Genomic DNA, 18,232 nt, shown 5'->3' on the forward strand with positions numbered 1-18,232 from the left:
TCCTTCCTTCCTTCCTTCCTTCCTTCCTTCCTTCTAATTCTCATCTCTTTCCTTCCTCCGTGCTCAGGAAAGGGTGATGGGAGGGGGAGAGATTGCCAGCACTGCTGGTGTCCATGCTGCTGCCAGCCATTGCTATCCCACGCAGGCAGGGCCAGTCCCAGTGAAAGAGAAACCTCGTGGCTGTGAGGCTAGGTCAGTAAGCGGGCCATAGAGGTGCTGTTGTGAAGGAGAGTGGCACTGATCTGCAACCTGGCTGCATCCATTAAAGCCAGAACGTGCTCAGCCTTAGATCCACACGGCAGCCCTGGAACCAGCGAGGAGCTGCCCCGCCACCTCTGCCCCACCCACTGGGTGTGCCCACAGGAGACAACCAGTGCCAGCGTCCTGGGTATAGTCAGCCCATGGGGCAAGACAGCTGGGACACCAGACTCCACCTGCTTGCTGCCAGGGGATGGGGCAGGGGCGACTGTCGCTGGTTCCAGGACTGCCCCGTGGATCTAAGGCTGAGTGCATTCTGGCTTTGATGGCTGGCACCAGGTTGTAGATCAGTGCCCTGTCGGCCTGGGCTGGGCTGAGGGGCTGCAGGCCAGTCATTTGCTGTTTCTAGAGCAGGTCCCCGAGCCAGATGGAATCACATGGCGGGCTGGATCCGGCCACAGGCCTTGTGTTTGACGTGTCTGCTTTAGACAATTGCAAAGTTTTTCTTCAGACTAACATTTTCCCCACCATTTTTAAATAGAAAAGATTTTAAAAATTTATATGGCTAAATTTTAGCTTTCTATATTATTTCCTCATGCCTTTGTTCATAGCGCATCAGTTTCAAGTGCAATGAATGGTATTTCAGAACTGTTGATAATTCTTGTTAGCAGGATATGTTTCAATCTGTAATCTATAATGTGAGTTGGAAAAATGTATCTCTTTGAGGCAAGAGTTGATGTGCCTTTATTAGAGAAATTGTTGTTTTTAATGTGTTTGCCCTTACACTTTAATCATTGCTAACACACTGATATCACACTCCATAAACCCCTAAATTGGTTTGACCTTCATATGGTAACATTCCTCCCACACATCCCGGGACTTATTACTGAAAAGCATTACCTCACTTAAAGTGCAGTTGTCAGGACAGAACAGCAAAAATATTGTTTCTTTTTTACACTTATCATTAAATGCACATTTTAAAATAATTTAATATAAAGACTATCCTTTATTCAGGATGAAAATAAGGACTAAATAGTATGATCATAAGATTATGCCTCTCTGTGTTTAAATTATACATTTAAAACTTAAATATATTTCTTCACATGTAAATTTTACTCTTTGTTTTCCCAATCAGTACAGCTTCAGCTGAGACACCATTCAGATATTTTTTATTCCATACTGTAATATGTTCTCTTCCAACCAAATAGTTTGAAACAGAACCTTGATTCTTAAAGGTAACTTACACATTTGGTTGTACTCAGAGATCTTTATTTAAGGCTCCCATAGAATCAAACTGCCTATTTAGCTAAGCGTTTATTTGTCATCAAAGATCAAAATCATTGCAAGATAAAAACAAAGGAATATTTATAAAAGATACCATTATTACTAGACTATATAACAAGATCTAATCACATAGAAATATAAATACCATATTAATAATGACAACATTATATCCAGATACTCCTTGTAGCAGCTGCTTCTGAACAGAATTTAATAACTTTCCAGGATTTTTTTTGGAAGCGAGGTCCCCTAGCAAAAATTATCCTCATCCAAGCAGTTAACCAGTGGGTGTTTAATAAAGCATAGCACCTGATTAATACATTGAACAATGCAAGAGAACGTGAGAAATTAATTCACTGATCTCCTTGAACTGGGCAGAGGAGATCCTGTACCGGGATGTTGCTATAGTCCCCTTCCAGAACCATAGATTGTATAATGTTAATACAAAGGAGTTAATAAAAATGCTTTTCTGTCCAAAGCAGATAAAGTATTAGAAGAACACTTGAGTTGTATAAATAGTCTTCTGTATGTATAACTTTTACAGCAATGGGAGGCTAGACTAAAGTTGTGAGTCGCAATGGGATATAGATGAGAAGAAAATGTGTTGTTTTAACTCCAGTGACATTTTTTGAAATTTTTACTAGAGCAAGAATTCAGCTGAGAGGTCACAATAATTTAAATTAATTCTATTTTCTTTTTCTTCTTTGGAAAAAATGTTATTAATGGGTTAGGGTTAGGTGAGTCAGAAATAAATTTTCATGCAGTTTAATTTCAACCATCCTAATTCTGTATTTTTTCAAAATAGAATTTTATAATACAGTTCCATTTTTTTTACTTTTTCTTCTTTGTTTTATTTTACTGCAGTGCAGTGCAGCTTTTGAAATTTCTAATATTATTCCTGTATTTTATTAACAAATATTATCCTCAGCAAAAATTGCTTTTTTAAAATAGTGTGTGTATACAAGAAAAGAAATGAAAGATTTCTGTACTTCCATGTTTAACTTCTTTCATAATCATAGTTTACAAGTTCATACAGATGCTAAGATGCTAAGTAATTAGGAACTATTTCATTTCAGCATACTGAATCCAAGAATTTATAATAGCTTATAAATCTTACAATTTTTTTTGAAAATGGTACTGCTGTACAAAATTGAATTTGTATTGTTTGTCTCTCTTATCAATTTACTCTCTTATCATTAATATTAATGTTAAAACAGTTATTTTTCAAAGGATTTACTTTTGCCTTAAATCTCTGTGAAGTCTGCATGGAATAATAATATTTTGCCAGCATCCAAGACAGTTTTTGATGTAATGTTTTGACAAATGTTCATACAAGACTGAATTTTTAATAATATTTAAAATGCACATTGGTTGACATACTGAGAAAATAGCTAATTTCATTTTCAGTTTTGAAAGCTACTGTAGATGAAAGAAAAAGAATAAAATAACTTTGTTCATAGTTTGAACTTTCAAAATAAAGATTTGAATGACGTTTTATAGTTAAAATATTTTTGAATGTAATCCCTTTTCACTCCTTTTTGTTTCTTGTAAGGAATGTGGTCTTGTGCATCTCTACTTTCCATGTGCTGTTGCTGTTATTCTCTATAATTAGCAAGCATACATACCTGTCTTTTAGGCTGTCATCTAATCTGTAAAACTGCAAATAAGTAGAATATAACTGACTTGATACAATTTATTTTTTGATGGAATTAACTAAAGAAGGTTTATGCAGTTGGATGTAGTGAAATATGTGTGAGTGTTAATTCCTGTTGTGTCGGTTCAGTTAAAAATCTTGGTTTTAAATAATATTTATATTAATAACGTTTCACCATATATATGCATTCTGATCTTTATGTAGGAAGGCAATGCACTACATACAAATATTAATGAACATGTTTTCCCCCCTCTTTTTCAGTTATTTTTATTTCAATTGCTGCGAGGACTTTCGTACATCCACCAACGTTACATTTTGCACAGGGATCTGAAACCCCAAAATCTTCTGATCAGTGACACTGGGGAGTTGAAACTGGCAGATTTTGGTAGGCAAGCCATTAATTACAAGATTATTTGATAATGATGTAAGCAATGTTGAGAGATGGCTTGAGAACTTCTCTTCTTAGTTACAGTATAAGTTGACTTTGGCCACCATACCAATAGAGAAAATGGAACAGGTAATGCAGCAAGTTCATATGTTTTTGATTTAGTCTGCCTTTATTTTGATCAAGGCAGCACACAGTACTTCTGCTTCCTATTCCCACAAAATACAAAAAGACTGAAATATCTTTCATCTTTCATATTTAATTATGCACCATCTAGTTGTTATTGTTAGCGGCCCCATAGACTTCCTTCAGGTTGTTCTGTTTCCAACTTCGCCTTTCGGGTCTTGTAACAGTGCACCCATTGCCACTGATATTGAGTCCATCTGTCTTGTTAACTGGTCACCCCCTTCTTCCATTTGAATATTAAAGAGATCATTTGAATTCATAGTTGCAAGGTTTTAATTATCATAGGATTTTAAATGAAAGACATTATATTTCACAGGATAGAAATATTAATATTTTTTCAAATAGGGAAAAAGGTGTATAAATACAGTTTTCAAACCATAAATATTTCAATTACATAGAAGACCCACTCATAACAATACCAGTAATATTATATACAAAAGAAATGCATATATATATATATATATATATATATATATATATATATATATATATATATATATATATATATATATCCAGTGTATGTTAGCAACAATTTCACTTATCTGTGAAAAATCAATAAAATTATATCTATCTATCTATCTATCTATCTATCTATCTATCTATCTATCTATCTATCTATATATCTATATATATCTATATATATATATATATATTTCCTGTTTCAGCCTATCTTGAAGGCTATCGAACAGGCAGTAGTCACACTGGTGACAGCTCATATATTTGTGTAAATTGCTAACAAAGAATATATATATGCTAACAAATATATATATATATATATATATATATATATATATATATATATATATATATATATATAATTTTATTGATTTTTCTCAGATAAGTGAAATTGTTGCTAAGTGATTTGAGAAAGAGAAGACTGCAAAGATCATTTGTTGCTGCCATTTTATTCAGATAGAATTTTCTCATATAGTATTCTGACTCATTTTTCCCCTATTTTTCTCCCCTTGCAGGGCAGATTAATTAAGCAAGCTATCTCTTCCTTAGCTGTTTTTTTCTCTCAGACAGCTAAAATGCTTCTTTAAAAAGCACTAATCAAAGGTTAACAGGCTCAGCCATGCACCCTTTAGCTCACTTTTAGTTGCCGCCTGAAACTGACCAGAACTTAGTCATTTTCACAGTGGGGGATTTATTATCCTAAATGCCAATTGGAAAATGGCCTTTAATTTCTGTTTAATTAAAGTTATATTTGAGAACAATCACTCTTTTGACAGTTGCTAAACAAGAATGTGTAACATTTTCTTTGCAAACTATTTTTCCCAAGTCAGATTTGTTCTGTTCCAGAAGATTTCTAAGTAATATGTATAAGCATATCTTCTTACTGTTCTGGAGTTTCATACTAATTATAATAGGATGCTATTTAGTACAGCATTAGATAAATTTGGTCCTGTATGAGTTGTTTCAGGATATTGTCATTTATTTGTGGCATATTATGGTGTTTGATCTCATTGATAATAGAATATTAGGACAATTATCCTGATTTCTAGCCAGTTAAATTACATCCTCGTAATTTAAATCCATTGCTTCTTGTCATATCTTCTGAACAATTCTGAGTCTTCTATATTACAGCCTTTTATGTACTAGAAGAGAACTGTCATGTCTCCCTACAGTGTTCTCTTCTCCAAGCTAAACATCCCAATACCTGCTAGCTGTTCCTCTCTGATACTTCTCATTTTGTCAATGTCTTTCTCATCAGCATCAAACAGTCCATTCTGTAGTTACCCAGGCCTTCTTTTTCTCCTCTTTTTGAAGATGTTTTCTGTTCTTTTCTGCCAGTAACTGACCTCTGTGATTTTTCAAAGATCATATAAAAATTACTGGGAACCAGGATGTTTTTTTTCTATTATTGTTAAAAAATAACCTTACAAAGGTTAATTTAAAATTCATTTTGTTTAATGAACTACCCCTTGCATGGTGTATTTATTTTGTTTACTTATTTGTATTCCACCTTATTGTGTTTACAAATAACTCAAGGCAGCAAGCATATCCAATACATCTTCTTCCCTCTGTTTTTGAACAACATAAAACTTTTGAGGAGTGTTGGGCTGAGAGAGAGTGGCTGGCCCAGCTGACTTTCACTGCTAAGGTGGGACATGAATTCATAGTCTCAGGCTTTCTAGCCTGATACCTTAACCACTAGACCAAACTATTCACTGGTATTGATAACAAGAAACATATTTAACTGCATTCTTAATGTCTTAAATATTGTTAATTCACAGTCATTTAATTGGCATTTGATGTGTTTGAATATGTGGTATAAGTAGTGATACTGATACAAAGTATAACATAAATAGCACATACCCTTCACCTATTATTTTCTTGAAATTTTTTATTGGACATATAATAACTCGACAATTAGATGATATGCTGAGTTTTGACTATTAGCTCGTTGTAAAAAATAGAGGGGTAGCAGCAAGATGCCTCCTTAGTGACCTTTTTATTTGTAAAAAAGAGCAAGCTCTGAAAGGCACTTCACAGAATTGTCATGACATTATCCATATTAGTCCAGGCCAACATTATTAAATATTGTCTGCTCACTATATTATTTTCCTAATTACCTTTTGCTTTTGCTTTTGCTTTCACTCTCACTTGAAAATTTAAAATTTTTTCATATCTACCAATATCAGGAACCCTGACTATAAAAAGAGAGTTCGTAGCTTCCTGTGGTGTAACCATGGAAATAGACAAGACATCCTTAAACAAAGTGATTGCACATGCTGTGCTAATTAATCCTCTCCTACAGTTTTCCCTCAGCTGGAAGAAGCAGTTAGATAAATTTTGGATGAGGATCCATGTATGGATTCACAAATAATATGAAATACATTGCCACTTTTAGGCTGAAAAAGCCAATAATGATGTAATGAACATTTATTTGTAACCTGAAAGTTTTAAAGAAAATGCAGTCTTTTAGGTTTTTCGTAATGCTGTAGTATAATGACAACAATAAAATTGATTCTGAGATGCTGAACTATTGTTTGATAGCTCAGATAGTGGTCGTGAGACTGTAATTACTTAAATAATTTAGGCCTGTTACATCATAGTTACGTCTTTCTTGAATATTTAATCACTTTGTTCTTCCTTCTGACCACCTATAATATTCTTTTGTTTTTAAATATGATGTTAAATGTAGAAAATATTTAAATATTGCATTTCAAGCAAAAGGACAAATATTGCAGTGTGCATTGAATTTGTACCTCCATCAGTAGTCTGGTACCCAGTTATAGATCTTTAGTAAGACTTTTTGTTTTATTTTGTTTTTTATTTTTTGTCTTCAAGTCACTGCTTGACTTGCAGTGGCAACTGCTTGGACAAGTTTTTGAAGATTTCTTGACAAGATATTAGAAGTGGGTTGCCATTGCCTGCTTCCTAGGCCTGGGAGAAGAGTCACTAGCCCAAAGCAACCAAGATGGTTTTATGTCTAAGGCAGTACTAAAACTCACAGTCTCCTGGTTTCTACATCAAACTGGCTCTTGACTAAGACTATAGAAAAATAAAACACTAATATTTAAAGATTTACATTGCTTTAGAAACAATTTCATGTTAGATATACTTTTTAAGACATATTCTTTTAATATTGAAATTATTTAAGTGCAGTGATTATAATTGCTACTATAAAATTGTTACATCTTTTTAAAAAATATTTTAAATATTTTAAAATAAGCAGACATATACATAGAACGAAGGCTATTGCTAAGCACATTGATTGTGCTTAGATTGTAAGCCGCCCTGAGTCTTCGGAGAAGGGTGGGATATAAATGGGATTTTAAAAAATTGAATAATCTTTAACTATATTTTAAAAACTGCAGTGGAATAGCTGCGCTCACAAGTAGATTGGAGATTAAGCACTGATGGGTCTTCAGTCCCAACTTCATCCTCTGCTTTGGGATATAGTCTTAGTAGACCCTACCAACAGCAGATATTGTATAAGGACATATCATCTTTGTGCTCTTTCACAACCCCTGTACGTGTCAGGATTAGGGATTTTGCAATTTATACTGCCTTTAAAGTTAAAGTTTCAAATGCAGGGAAGAAAGAAATAACAATTTCAATAACGCATCCAAGTAGAATAGGTGCAAGCAGTTAGATAATTCAACTCTTGATCCTCTCATTGAAAGATAGACTAATCTCACAAGAGATAAATAGAATTAACTATTTAAAATATTTATTTTAAATTTGAGATAATAAAATATAAATAAATTGGTAAAAGCCAATTGTAGAATTATTCAAACAACAATGTTATTGTTGACAACTTAAAAGGAAGATTTGAAAAGAAGATTCAGTGCCTTAGGCAGTGCACAAAATGCTACTGTCTTCTACAAATCACATCTCCCTGTTAGATGGAGAAAAATTACAATTCAGTATTTAGTACATTATAAAGTTGAATAATATTTGTCTTCCCCAAATCCTGCTATGCTATCTTTTCATGGTGGTGTGGAGTTCCTAGAAAAATGAGTGAAGAACTTGGATGTTCATGCCAAGAGTATATATCTCCAGCAAGGTCACCAGCCCATCAGGGTCATCCTAACTGCCTAGCTAAACCAAGCAAGAACCTATATAGGGCATAGCAGTGATATAAGAAGTCCTGAAAGCAGGATACTTTAGTGGTATCCATTTATACTATGCGAGAGAAGGCAATGATAAATCATTTCTATATTTATACTGAGACGATTACATTGAAAGAGAACATGAGATTTATAATACCAGATGATGAACTTCTCAGATCAGTTAGCATTCAACATGACATTGAGGAAAAGCTGACGATTTTTCAGTGTGCTAATGATGTGGCTCAGTTAAGGCTTTTGGAACGTTTAATTGATGATATTGCCATAATGGAAAAGAAAATCTGAAGCTGAAAACATGGAACATAAAAAGCATAACCATGGGGTAAACTCTACACAGTGAAAGATTAAATGAAGTTAAATTTAGAAATTGTCATCTCAGGCATCAGAAAGTTGCACATTTCAGTTAGAAAAATCACACTATTACTTAGGTCATGAAAAACAAAGAATGGCATTCCTTATATTGCTAGGCAGGGTATAGCAAGAACAATTTTTTAAAGATGTCTTTATTATTTTTATAAATAACTCAATGTGGTGAATATACCCAATACTCCTTCCTCCTATTTTTCCTACAACCACAACCCTGTGAGCCAGCTTTCATGTGTAAAGCAGGACTGGAACTCACTTCCTGATTTCCAGCCTGATGCCTTAACCAGTAGAATGCAGTCAGTGATTGTCAAACAGAAGAAATTAATTAGATGACAGAACAACTCTGAAAATTGCCAAGGAAATTAAAGAAACCAAAGACGAGGACAAAAATGTTAGAAAGGATTTTAACAAAATTTTTTGGAGAGATGTTGAAAGATAAGCAGTATTACAATAGCATATGTTAAGATGTAGAAGATAGAAGTAAGCATGGCAAAAAAATCTTTGAAAAAAATTTCTGAACTGAAAATGAGATTCCGAGCTTCAACTATGCTAAAGGACACCAATAAACACCAATCGTTTTCAAAGAAAAACAAAAATTAAAGGAGATATTGAAATACTATATGGTTTACAGTTATCCTAGAAGATATTCCCTATTTATAAGAACGTCTGGTATTAAAGTTATAACAGCACTCCACTCATTACTTATTCAGAAGGCTACAGAAACTGATGTAATGCTAATAGAAATATGGCAAGCAACCAAAAAATAAGGTTCTAACCGGGCCAGCAGTTCTGGAGAATAATACAGTGGCCAACAAATTGGAAGAGATCAACCTACATTCCAATAAAAAAGAGACTTATCAATGTGTAGAAACCATCATACCAGTGTATATCCTTAGTTTCACATACTAGCAAAATAATGCTTAGGATCATCCAACGGAGATTGAAGGCCTACATATAAAATGCTATATGTCCAAAGTGGCTATTATCTGGATTATTTTTCAATTTTCTGGACTATTCCAGCTTCTTAAAAATTGAGTGGCTATACACAACAATTTCCTCTCTTTCTCAGCCCTCTTCCTCTTCTTCTAAAAAAACCCCAACATATTTTCTTCATCTCCAATAGAGAAGGAAGGGAAGACTAGGACTACCTTGATTCTGAACTCTCAGAATGTGACAGAGTATTTTCCTTCTGGGTGTATATTTTGTGTTTGAGGCAGTAGCTTTTGCAGGCTACGGCCATAATAAAAATATGTGATAGTTCTGTATTTATTTCTTCAGTTGATCTTCTGAAAACAGAATAAACTTCAAGCTTATTGTGGTTAGCAGTTTTTGAAATTTTGTCAAACTGCTAATTGTAATAATAGTATTCAGACATAGTTAGTAGCTTTGTTTTATTTTTATGTTTTTGCTAAATTATCAAGACATACTTTCAGTTATTATGCCCATTTTTTAAAAAAAATGCTATTCAAGTACACTTTAATAATATACTAACCTTATTCTGTATGGTTACTTTAGAAAACAAAGTTTTAAAAAAGACATCATAATTGCTGTATGGCAGTACAGTATTCTACATAATAGAGCATAATGCCTGCTTGATTTGTTGAATGGCATAGTTCTACTACTGGCAGTTCTTCTACTTCCCACAATTCTTCCCATAACTCTTACCTCTGCAATTTTTTATCATTTATTCATGAGTTCGTATTTGCATCAACCTGCACTGAGATTTAAGAAAAACAAATTTCTCTTGGTGATAAATATTTTAAATTTTTGATGTTCTACATATCTTTATTTGTCATAAACGTTCTAGATACCTATGAACTTCAAAGAAAATGTATTATATGAATTACCGGTAAATGTTAAAACAGTATGGAAATATTATTTTTCCATTCTTTAGCATGCTTCAGTATAACATATGCCTGAAGCTTGAAATGATTCCAGTATAAAATAAATAAAGATGTAATATTTATCTTATTGGTTTGGTTATATTCTTTATTTTGGCTCCTGATGCTTAAGGATGTATCTGTATGTTTATATTTAATAGTTATTTCTACTAGTTTTAAAATTATTTCAATTACATTTTCTGTCTTCTATTTAATTATGGACATCAGATCTTTAAAAAGATGGTAATGGTGACAGATCTTATTGTTGCAATCTCTATTATGATGAATTTTCATTTTGTTTTACAGTGGCTGAATGATAAAAATGAATATTAGTTTTCTTTGATTAAAATAACATACAGTTATCAAAATTTGCCTTTCAAGCAGTGTTATGAGCAATTTTATTAAAGGCACATCAGTTATTTTTTCTTATCTTTCTATTGTTGTATTTGCATTATTCTTCAGGTCTTGCAAGAGCAAAATCTGTTCCTAGTCACACTTACTCTAATGAAGTGGTGACCCTTTGGTATCGACCTCCAGATGTTCTCTTAGGCTCAACAGAATATTCCACTTGCCTCGATATGTGGTAAGAATACAGCATGTTTTCAGAATCCATATATTATGGACATATTGACTTATTTAGTCAAATTATATATTTGACAAGTTATTATAGTAGATTATGCATACTGATCTAGAAACCCAATGGGACAAAGAATCCAGTGAATAGCAATCAATATGATGCTTTTTATTTGTGTGGTGCATTTCTAAATTCTACTGAAAGAAGTTTGAAAATTGTGTGACAATTTAATTTCATTGTTATTTTAGCCCATTTCTCAAATCTATGAAGCTTTTTGTGAATTTTATTACTGCCATCTAAACAGGTGATAAAACAGTCCTAGTTTTCATTTAAACAATCTTCCATTTTGGGGATTTTTTTACTCCCTTTAAGTAAAGGAAGAATCATACATACCCACCAGTCACAATAATAGGACACTGGAATGGCATTTTCTAAACAGCACCTATAGAGGCACCGATTGGGGTCTTAGTAGTTGAATCTCACTTGTCAGATCAGATGGAAGGAGGCCAGAAAACTTTGTAGGTCAAAGTCACTATTACAGAAAAAGCTTCACCATCTTCATTATACTGCTTTGGAGTGTCTTGAAGGCTTTTTTAAAATCATTTAAATTTAGGTTTCCTTTGAGAATTTTTACAACTACTCAATCTGTACATGGAAGAAACTATATAACTACTGATGGTTTTATCTTCAGCTTTTAAAATTATGAAGCATTGTTTTGAAGATGGGACAGTTAACATTTCTGCAATGTTCCAAGCATCCAGGCACCTGGTAGTAAGTACAGTGGAACAGAATAGCTGTTATAATTTTTCTCCACCAATCAAATTTTAGGAAATCAAGAATGGTAGATTTGAAAGGATTTTTTAAAAATCCTCACTAGCCCCAGTCTGGTCGTCTACTCAGGGAGCCGGCAGCGACGGTGGCAGTGGCGGCGGGGCGTCTCCAGGCCCGCCCCTGGACCACAACAGCCATCGCAGCCATCCAGGAGGGGCCGGAGGCTCTGCTCTGCCCAGGCCCCCTGATCGGCTCCCGGGCGGCGGCGGCGTCTCCGCGGATCAGCTGTGTGGCGGAGGCGCCGGCGGCGAGGACGACAGCGGCAGCGGCGACGACTCTCCAGCCCCAGTCTGGTCGTCTATTCAGGGAGCCGGCAGCGACGGTGGCAGTGGCGGCGGGGCGTCTCCAGGCCCGCCCCTGGACCACGACAGCCATCGCAGCCATCCAGGAGGGGCCGGAGGCTCTGCTCTGCCCGGGCCCCCTGATCGGCTCCCGGGCGGCGTCGTCGTCTCCAAGCGATCAACGGAGGCGCCGCGGACCAGCTGGGTGGCGGAGGCAGCGGCATCGTCGGCAACGTCGAGAACCCCGCGGGGCCCTAGTCTGTCGTCTCCCCACGGGCCTGAACACCAGCGGGGGCAGTGGCGGTGGGGCGCCTCTGACCCGCCCCTGAGCCGCTGCAGCTGCTGCAGCCATCCGGAGTGGGGCCGGCGCTTCCACCCTCGGCTCCCTGTTATGCCTCCCTGGGCAATGGCGGCACCTGGGAAGATCAGGAAAGACCCCGCAGATCAAATGGATCAGCTAGGCGGCGGAAGAGGCAGCTGCAGCAACCGCCCTGAGCAGGACCGGAGTCGTTACTCTGCCTCGACCTCCTGGCCTGCTCCTGAACAACGGCGGTGTCTCCATGGGATCAAGGAGACGCCGCAGACTGGCTATGCGGACCCGATCGACCACCACCGAGGGGCCTTTGACAGCGGCGCTAAGCTTCTCCAGGCCCTGGTCAACCAACTCACCAAAAAACCCTCGACGGCAGCACTACTAGATGCGGCGTGGCGTCTCCGGCCCGCACCCTGGGTTCCGACGGTGTCTCCGTGCCGATCAACAACCTAAAGACGCCAGGATGCAGCTGACCAGTGGAGATGACGGCGACAAGACCACCGAGGCCATCAGCATCTTGCCTCCACCAGCTCCGAACCCCCTGCCCTCCCTCGCCCCACAGGACATGATGGGCCTGGGTGTAAGCCACGGTGGCAGAGTGGCCTGTCCTACACCTGCTGCCCCATAGAGGTGAGAGCTCTATGGGGTATGCTTCACCCAGAGTGGGTCCTGGACTACCCCCAGAAGCAGAGTCACAACCCATCGTGAGAGGATGGGGAGTGGCCTGCTTCTGGGGTTCACCCAGCCAAGTGGCAGTGGTTGGATGACGGTCCAGATACCCACCTACCCGACTAGACCCTCTTTCCAATGCTCCACCCAGGGGACCGCCTTCCCAATGCTTCCCAATGCTCCCTATGCCTCTCCAATATTCAAGCATAGATCTACTCGCCCTCAGGAGTTCCCCCCTCTCCTGGGTTCGTCCTGCCTTCAATACATCAAACCTCGATGACAGGCCCGACCATTGGGCCTCTGAGAGATGGCCAGGCAGGGTCAGGGGCCTTCATCACAAGACCAACAAGAGGCCCCTGGTTAAGTTTCTAGTCAAGTTTTTTGTCGGGTTAGGGAGGGGGGCGGGAAAAGAATATGGTTGGTCGGGAAAGGCAGGCCTTCCAGCTACCATAACGCAGGCCAGGCCTACGACCATTCGCGATGGTGAAAAACGAGGACCATTCGCCGACAAAACCCAGTGGCGAACTGACGAACAGCCTATTCCCAGGATGGTGGGGAACGGCAGAAGGTGCACAAACAGAGGGCCGTATCGTCACCGGGAGTGTCATCTCCGCTCTGTACAAGCGGTGAGACGCTCCGACCCTTTGTACTTCCCCGGAGGACCCGGGAGCGAAGGTGTGCAGCCTCCTATGCTAAGGCTGGTCTACCTGAATGCCAGGTCCGTAGCTAACAAGGCTCACCTCGTTCGTGACCTAGTGGAGAGCGAGCACGCGGACCTGGCTTGCATCACGGAAACCTGGCTGGGCCCAGAGGGTGGTGTCCCTCTGGTTGACCTCTGCCCGCCAGGTTTCCAGGTGCTGCACCAGCCTCGGACCCATGGGAGGGGCGGGGGAGTGGCAGTTATCATCAGGGAATCCCTTAGCCCGCAAGAGACCACCGTCCCTCAGATGGTCGGGTGTCTCCTACTGAGATATGGCCCGGGGGCGCAGTTGGGCCTGCTGCTGGCGTACCTACCACCTAATCGTGCAGCGGCAGCCCTGCCCGAGCTACTCGATGTCCTCTCAGGGTTGGTGGTTGAATTCCCAAAACTCATGGTCTTGGGCGACTTTAACCTACCGTCCCTGGGAGGATCGTCCGAACTGGCTCGGGAGTTCATGGCTTCCATGGCAGCCATGGACCTGTCGCAAATAATTTCTGGACCGACTCATGAGAGAGGCCACACCCCAGACTTGGTGTTCTTGTCTGGACGGTGGCGTGATGATATCGGTGGGGGTGCCACGACTGTTACGCCCCTGTCATGGACCAATCATCACCTCCTACGGCTAGACTTCCCCTTTGCCACCCTCCGCCGTGGGTGCACGGTGCCAACCAGATGGTACCGCCCTAGGCGCCTAATGGACCCTGATAGGTTCCAGGCAGCGCTTGGGGATGCACATGCGCTCCCTGCTCACAGCTCGGCGGATGCCTTAGTGGAAGCCTGGGAAAAGGCAGCCACGGAGGCTCTGGACCGAGTTGTACCCCTGCGGCCTCTGACCCGGCGCAGATCCCAGCGAGCCCCATGGTTCAGCGCGGAGCTCCGGGAGATGAAGCGTCGGAGACGGGGCCTAGAGAGCTGTTGGAGATCCAGTCGATCCGAATCCGACCGATTGCGATTAAGAATCCTCACCAGGTCTTATCTCGCTGCGATAAGGGTGGCAAAATCCAACTACTTTTCCACCCTCATCGCATCCGCAGATAATCGCCCGGCTGCCTTGTTCAGGGTGACTCGCTCCCTACTGAAGCAAGAGGTGAGGGAGGAACCCTTGCAGGGTCGAGCCGAGGAATTTGGTCAATATCTGCTGGATAAAATTGCTCGGATTCGATCCGGCCTGGACTCCAACTGGGCTGAGTTGGAAGAACAAGACATGGACAGTCTTGTCGACGTCATCTGGGAGGAATTTGATCCTGTGACTCCTAAGGAAGTGGACAGGATTATGAGGAGGTTGAGCTCCTCCACATGCTTACTGGACCCGTGCCCTTCCTGGCTGGCTTATGCGGCTCGAGAGGGGACACGAGGGTGGTTACTGGTGGTCATCTCTGCTTCTCTGAGTGAGGGTCACTTCCCCACCGCCTTGAAGGAGGCGGTGGTGAGACCTCTCCTCAAGAAGCCCATCTTGGACCCATCCTCATTGAATAACTTTCGTCCAGTCTCCAATCTTCGCTTCCTTGCGAAGGTTGTTGAGAGCGTGGTAGCGCACCAACTTCCTCAGGTCCTGGATGAAGCGGTTTATCTAGACCCGAACCAATCGGGCTTCAGGCCGGGCTACAGCACGGAGACGGCATTGGTCGCTCTGATGAATGATCTCTGGAGAGCCCGGGACAGGGGCCATTCTTCTGTCCTAGTCTTATTAGACCTTTCGGCGGCTTTCGATACCATCGACCATGGTATCTTGCTGCGACGCCTCAGGAGACTGGGAGTGGGAGGCACGGTTCTGCGTTGGTTCTCCTCCTTTCTCCAGGGTCGCTCACAGTCGGTGCTGGCAGGGGGACAGAGGTCGACCCCGAGGCCTCTCGTTTGCTGAGTCCCTCAGGGGTCGGTCCTCTCGCCTCTCCTGTTCAACATCTACATGAAACCGCTGGGTGAGATCATTCGCAGCTTTGGAGTAGGGTACCATCAGTATGCTGATGACACCCAGCTTTTCATCTCAACTCCAAACAACATCAGTGATGCCCTCGACGTGATGTCCCGCTGCCTGAAAGCGGTCCGGGAATGGATGGGGAGGAACAGGCTTCAACTGAACCCGGACAAGACTGAATGGCTGTACGTACCGGCAAGCCAGGATACTCAGAGCATCCCATCCCTTAACATCGGGGATGAGTTACTACCCCCTGTTGATAGGGCCCGCAACCTGGGTGTCCTCCTAGACTCACAGCTCTCCCTGGAAGATCACATAGGAGCTGTGACCAAGGGGGCCTTCTCCCGGGTTCGACTGGTGCGCCAACTACGTCCTTATCTGGATCTGGATGCCTTACGTACAGTCACCCATGCCCTTGTGACCTCTCGCCTAGACTACTGTAACGCTCTCTACATGGGGCTGCCCTTGAGATCCACTCGGAAGCTTCAACTGGTGCAAAGTGCAGCGGCACGGACACTTTTGGGAGCCTCCCGATACTCCCATATCACACCTCTCCGTGCGCTGCACTGGCTTCCAGTTGCCTTCTGAGTGAAGTTCAAGGTGCTAACAATGACATACAAAGCCCTACATGGCATGGGTCCGGACTACCTACGGGAGCACCTTCTGCCAATGTCAACACCCCACCGCCCTGTGCGCTCCCACAGAGAGGGCCTCCTCAGGGTGCCACCGCTCAAGGAATGTCGGCTGGTGGCCCCCAGGGGGAGGGCATTCTCAGTGGGTGCGCCAGCCCTCTGGAACTGCTTACCAACTGAAATCCGGATGGCCCCTGACCTCCGCACCTTCCGGCGCGACTTAAAGACTTACCTATTCCAGCAGTCCGGCCTGGCCTGATAGCTCTGATAGCTCTAATTGGGGTCCCAGTTTGTTTTGTTCTGATTATTGTTTTTCAATACTGTTTCATTATGTTGCCTATCTTACTCTGTACACCGCCCCGAGTCCCTCGGGAGAGGGCGGTTTATAAAAACAAACAAACAAATAAATAAATAAATAAAATGGAAAAGGCCAGCGTATAGCAGAATTTAATATGTGGCTAAAGGAGTGGTGTAAAGGAGAAGGCTTTGGTTATATTAGTCACGATGTCTGTAGCTGGTCCAATGAAAAAATGTACAAAAGAGATGGTCTGCATCCATCCAAGAAAGGGACTGAGTTACTTAGCAATAAATTCACAGCTATTCTGAAGGAATATTTAAACTAAACGGGGACAGTGAGTTAATTAATACAGAAGATCACTGTCCCTGGCAATCTAAGAAGATAGGGGAACTTAGGGACCACACAAGTTATGTAGCAAGTAAACACAGGGTCACTCATAAAGGACTCAAATGTCTGTACACCAATGCGCAGAGTATGAACAGTAAGCAGGGTGAACTAGAAATTCAGGTAAATGAGGGCGGATATGATATTGTTACCATTACAGAAACATGGTGGGACGAAACCCACAAATGGAACACACAGCTAGAGGGATTTAAATTATTTAAAAGAAATAGACTAAACAAAAGAGGAGGTGGAGTTGCTCTCTATATAAGAGATAACTTTTATCTCTACAGAAATAGAGCACAACAATGATGAAAACTGTAAACTTGAATGTATTTGGGTCAATATAAAAGGGGAAAAAATGACATTGCCATAGGTGGATACTATAGGCCGCCCAACCAAACAGAGGAAATAGATGAACTTTTTGCTAGTCAGTTAACTAAGGTATGTAGGAAGCGTATCACAATAGTAATGGGGGACTTTAATTACCCTGATATCAACTGGGAGACAAATTCTGCACCAAGTGGAAGATCTAACAGATTCCTGACAAACCTAGCAGACAACTTTCTCTCCCAAAAAGTAGAGAAGGGAACTAGGGGATTAGCCATATTGGATTTAATTCTCACTAACAGAGATGAAATGATAGAAAGTGTCAAAGCCACAGGAACCTTGGGGGGAAGTGATCATGCAATATTGGAATTCAACATTCTGGAAGCACAAGCAATAGAACACAGCCAGACTAGAATCTTGGACTTTAAAAGAGCTAATTTCAATAAACTTAGAGAGGGGAAGAATTCCATGGATGAGAATCCTAGAGGGGAAAACAACTCAAGAAGCTTGGGAAATTCTGAAAAGTGAGATAATAAAGGCCCAGTCTAGCACAATACCAACAAAGAAGAAAAATAACAGCTTTCAAAGGAAACCAGCATGGCTGCATAAAGAACTCTCTGATAAACTGAAAGATAAAAGGGACAAGTATAAGAAGTGGAAAGAGGGGCACATAACTAAGGCAGAATATCAGCAAACAGCCCGTGCCTGCAAAGATGAAGTGAGGGAAGCTAAGGCTCAAAATGAACTAAGGCGATCAAAGTCGAAAATAACAAAAAAA

The 18,232-nt window shown here is 40.8% G+C and overlaps 1 protein-coding gene across 2 annotated transcripts in view; it reads left to right on the forward strand.

Annotated features, from left to right (window-relative positions):
* CDK14 (cyclin dependent kinase 14) overlaps positions 1-18,232 on the forward strand; it is a 210,777-nt gene that overhangs the window by 129,083 nt on the left and 63,462 nt on the right. For both annotated transcript variants that reach the window (XM_083376252.1, XM_083376251.1), the window contains 2 exons: positions 3,395-3,518; positions 10,993-11,113. In XM_083376252.1, coding sequence (XP_083232378.1) covers positions 3,395-3,518; positions 10,993-11,113 — 245 coding nt within the window. The remainder of the gene's footprint in view (positions 1-3,394; positions 3,519-10,992; positions 11,114-18,232) is intronic.

This window comes from Vipera ursinii (genome assembly GCF_947247035.1).
Source record: "Vipera ursinii genome assembly, chromosome: Z".
NCBI classification, from domain to species: Eukaryota; Metazoa; Chordata; class Lepidosauria; order Squamata; family Viperidae; genus Vipera; species Vipera ursinii.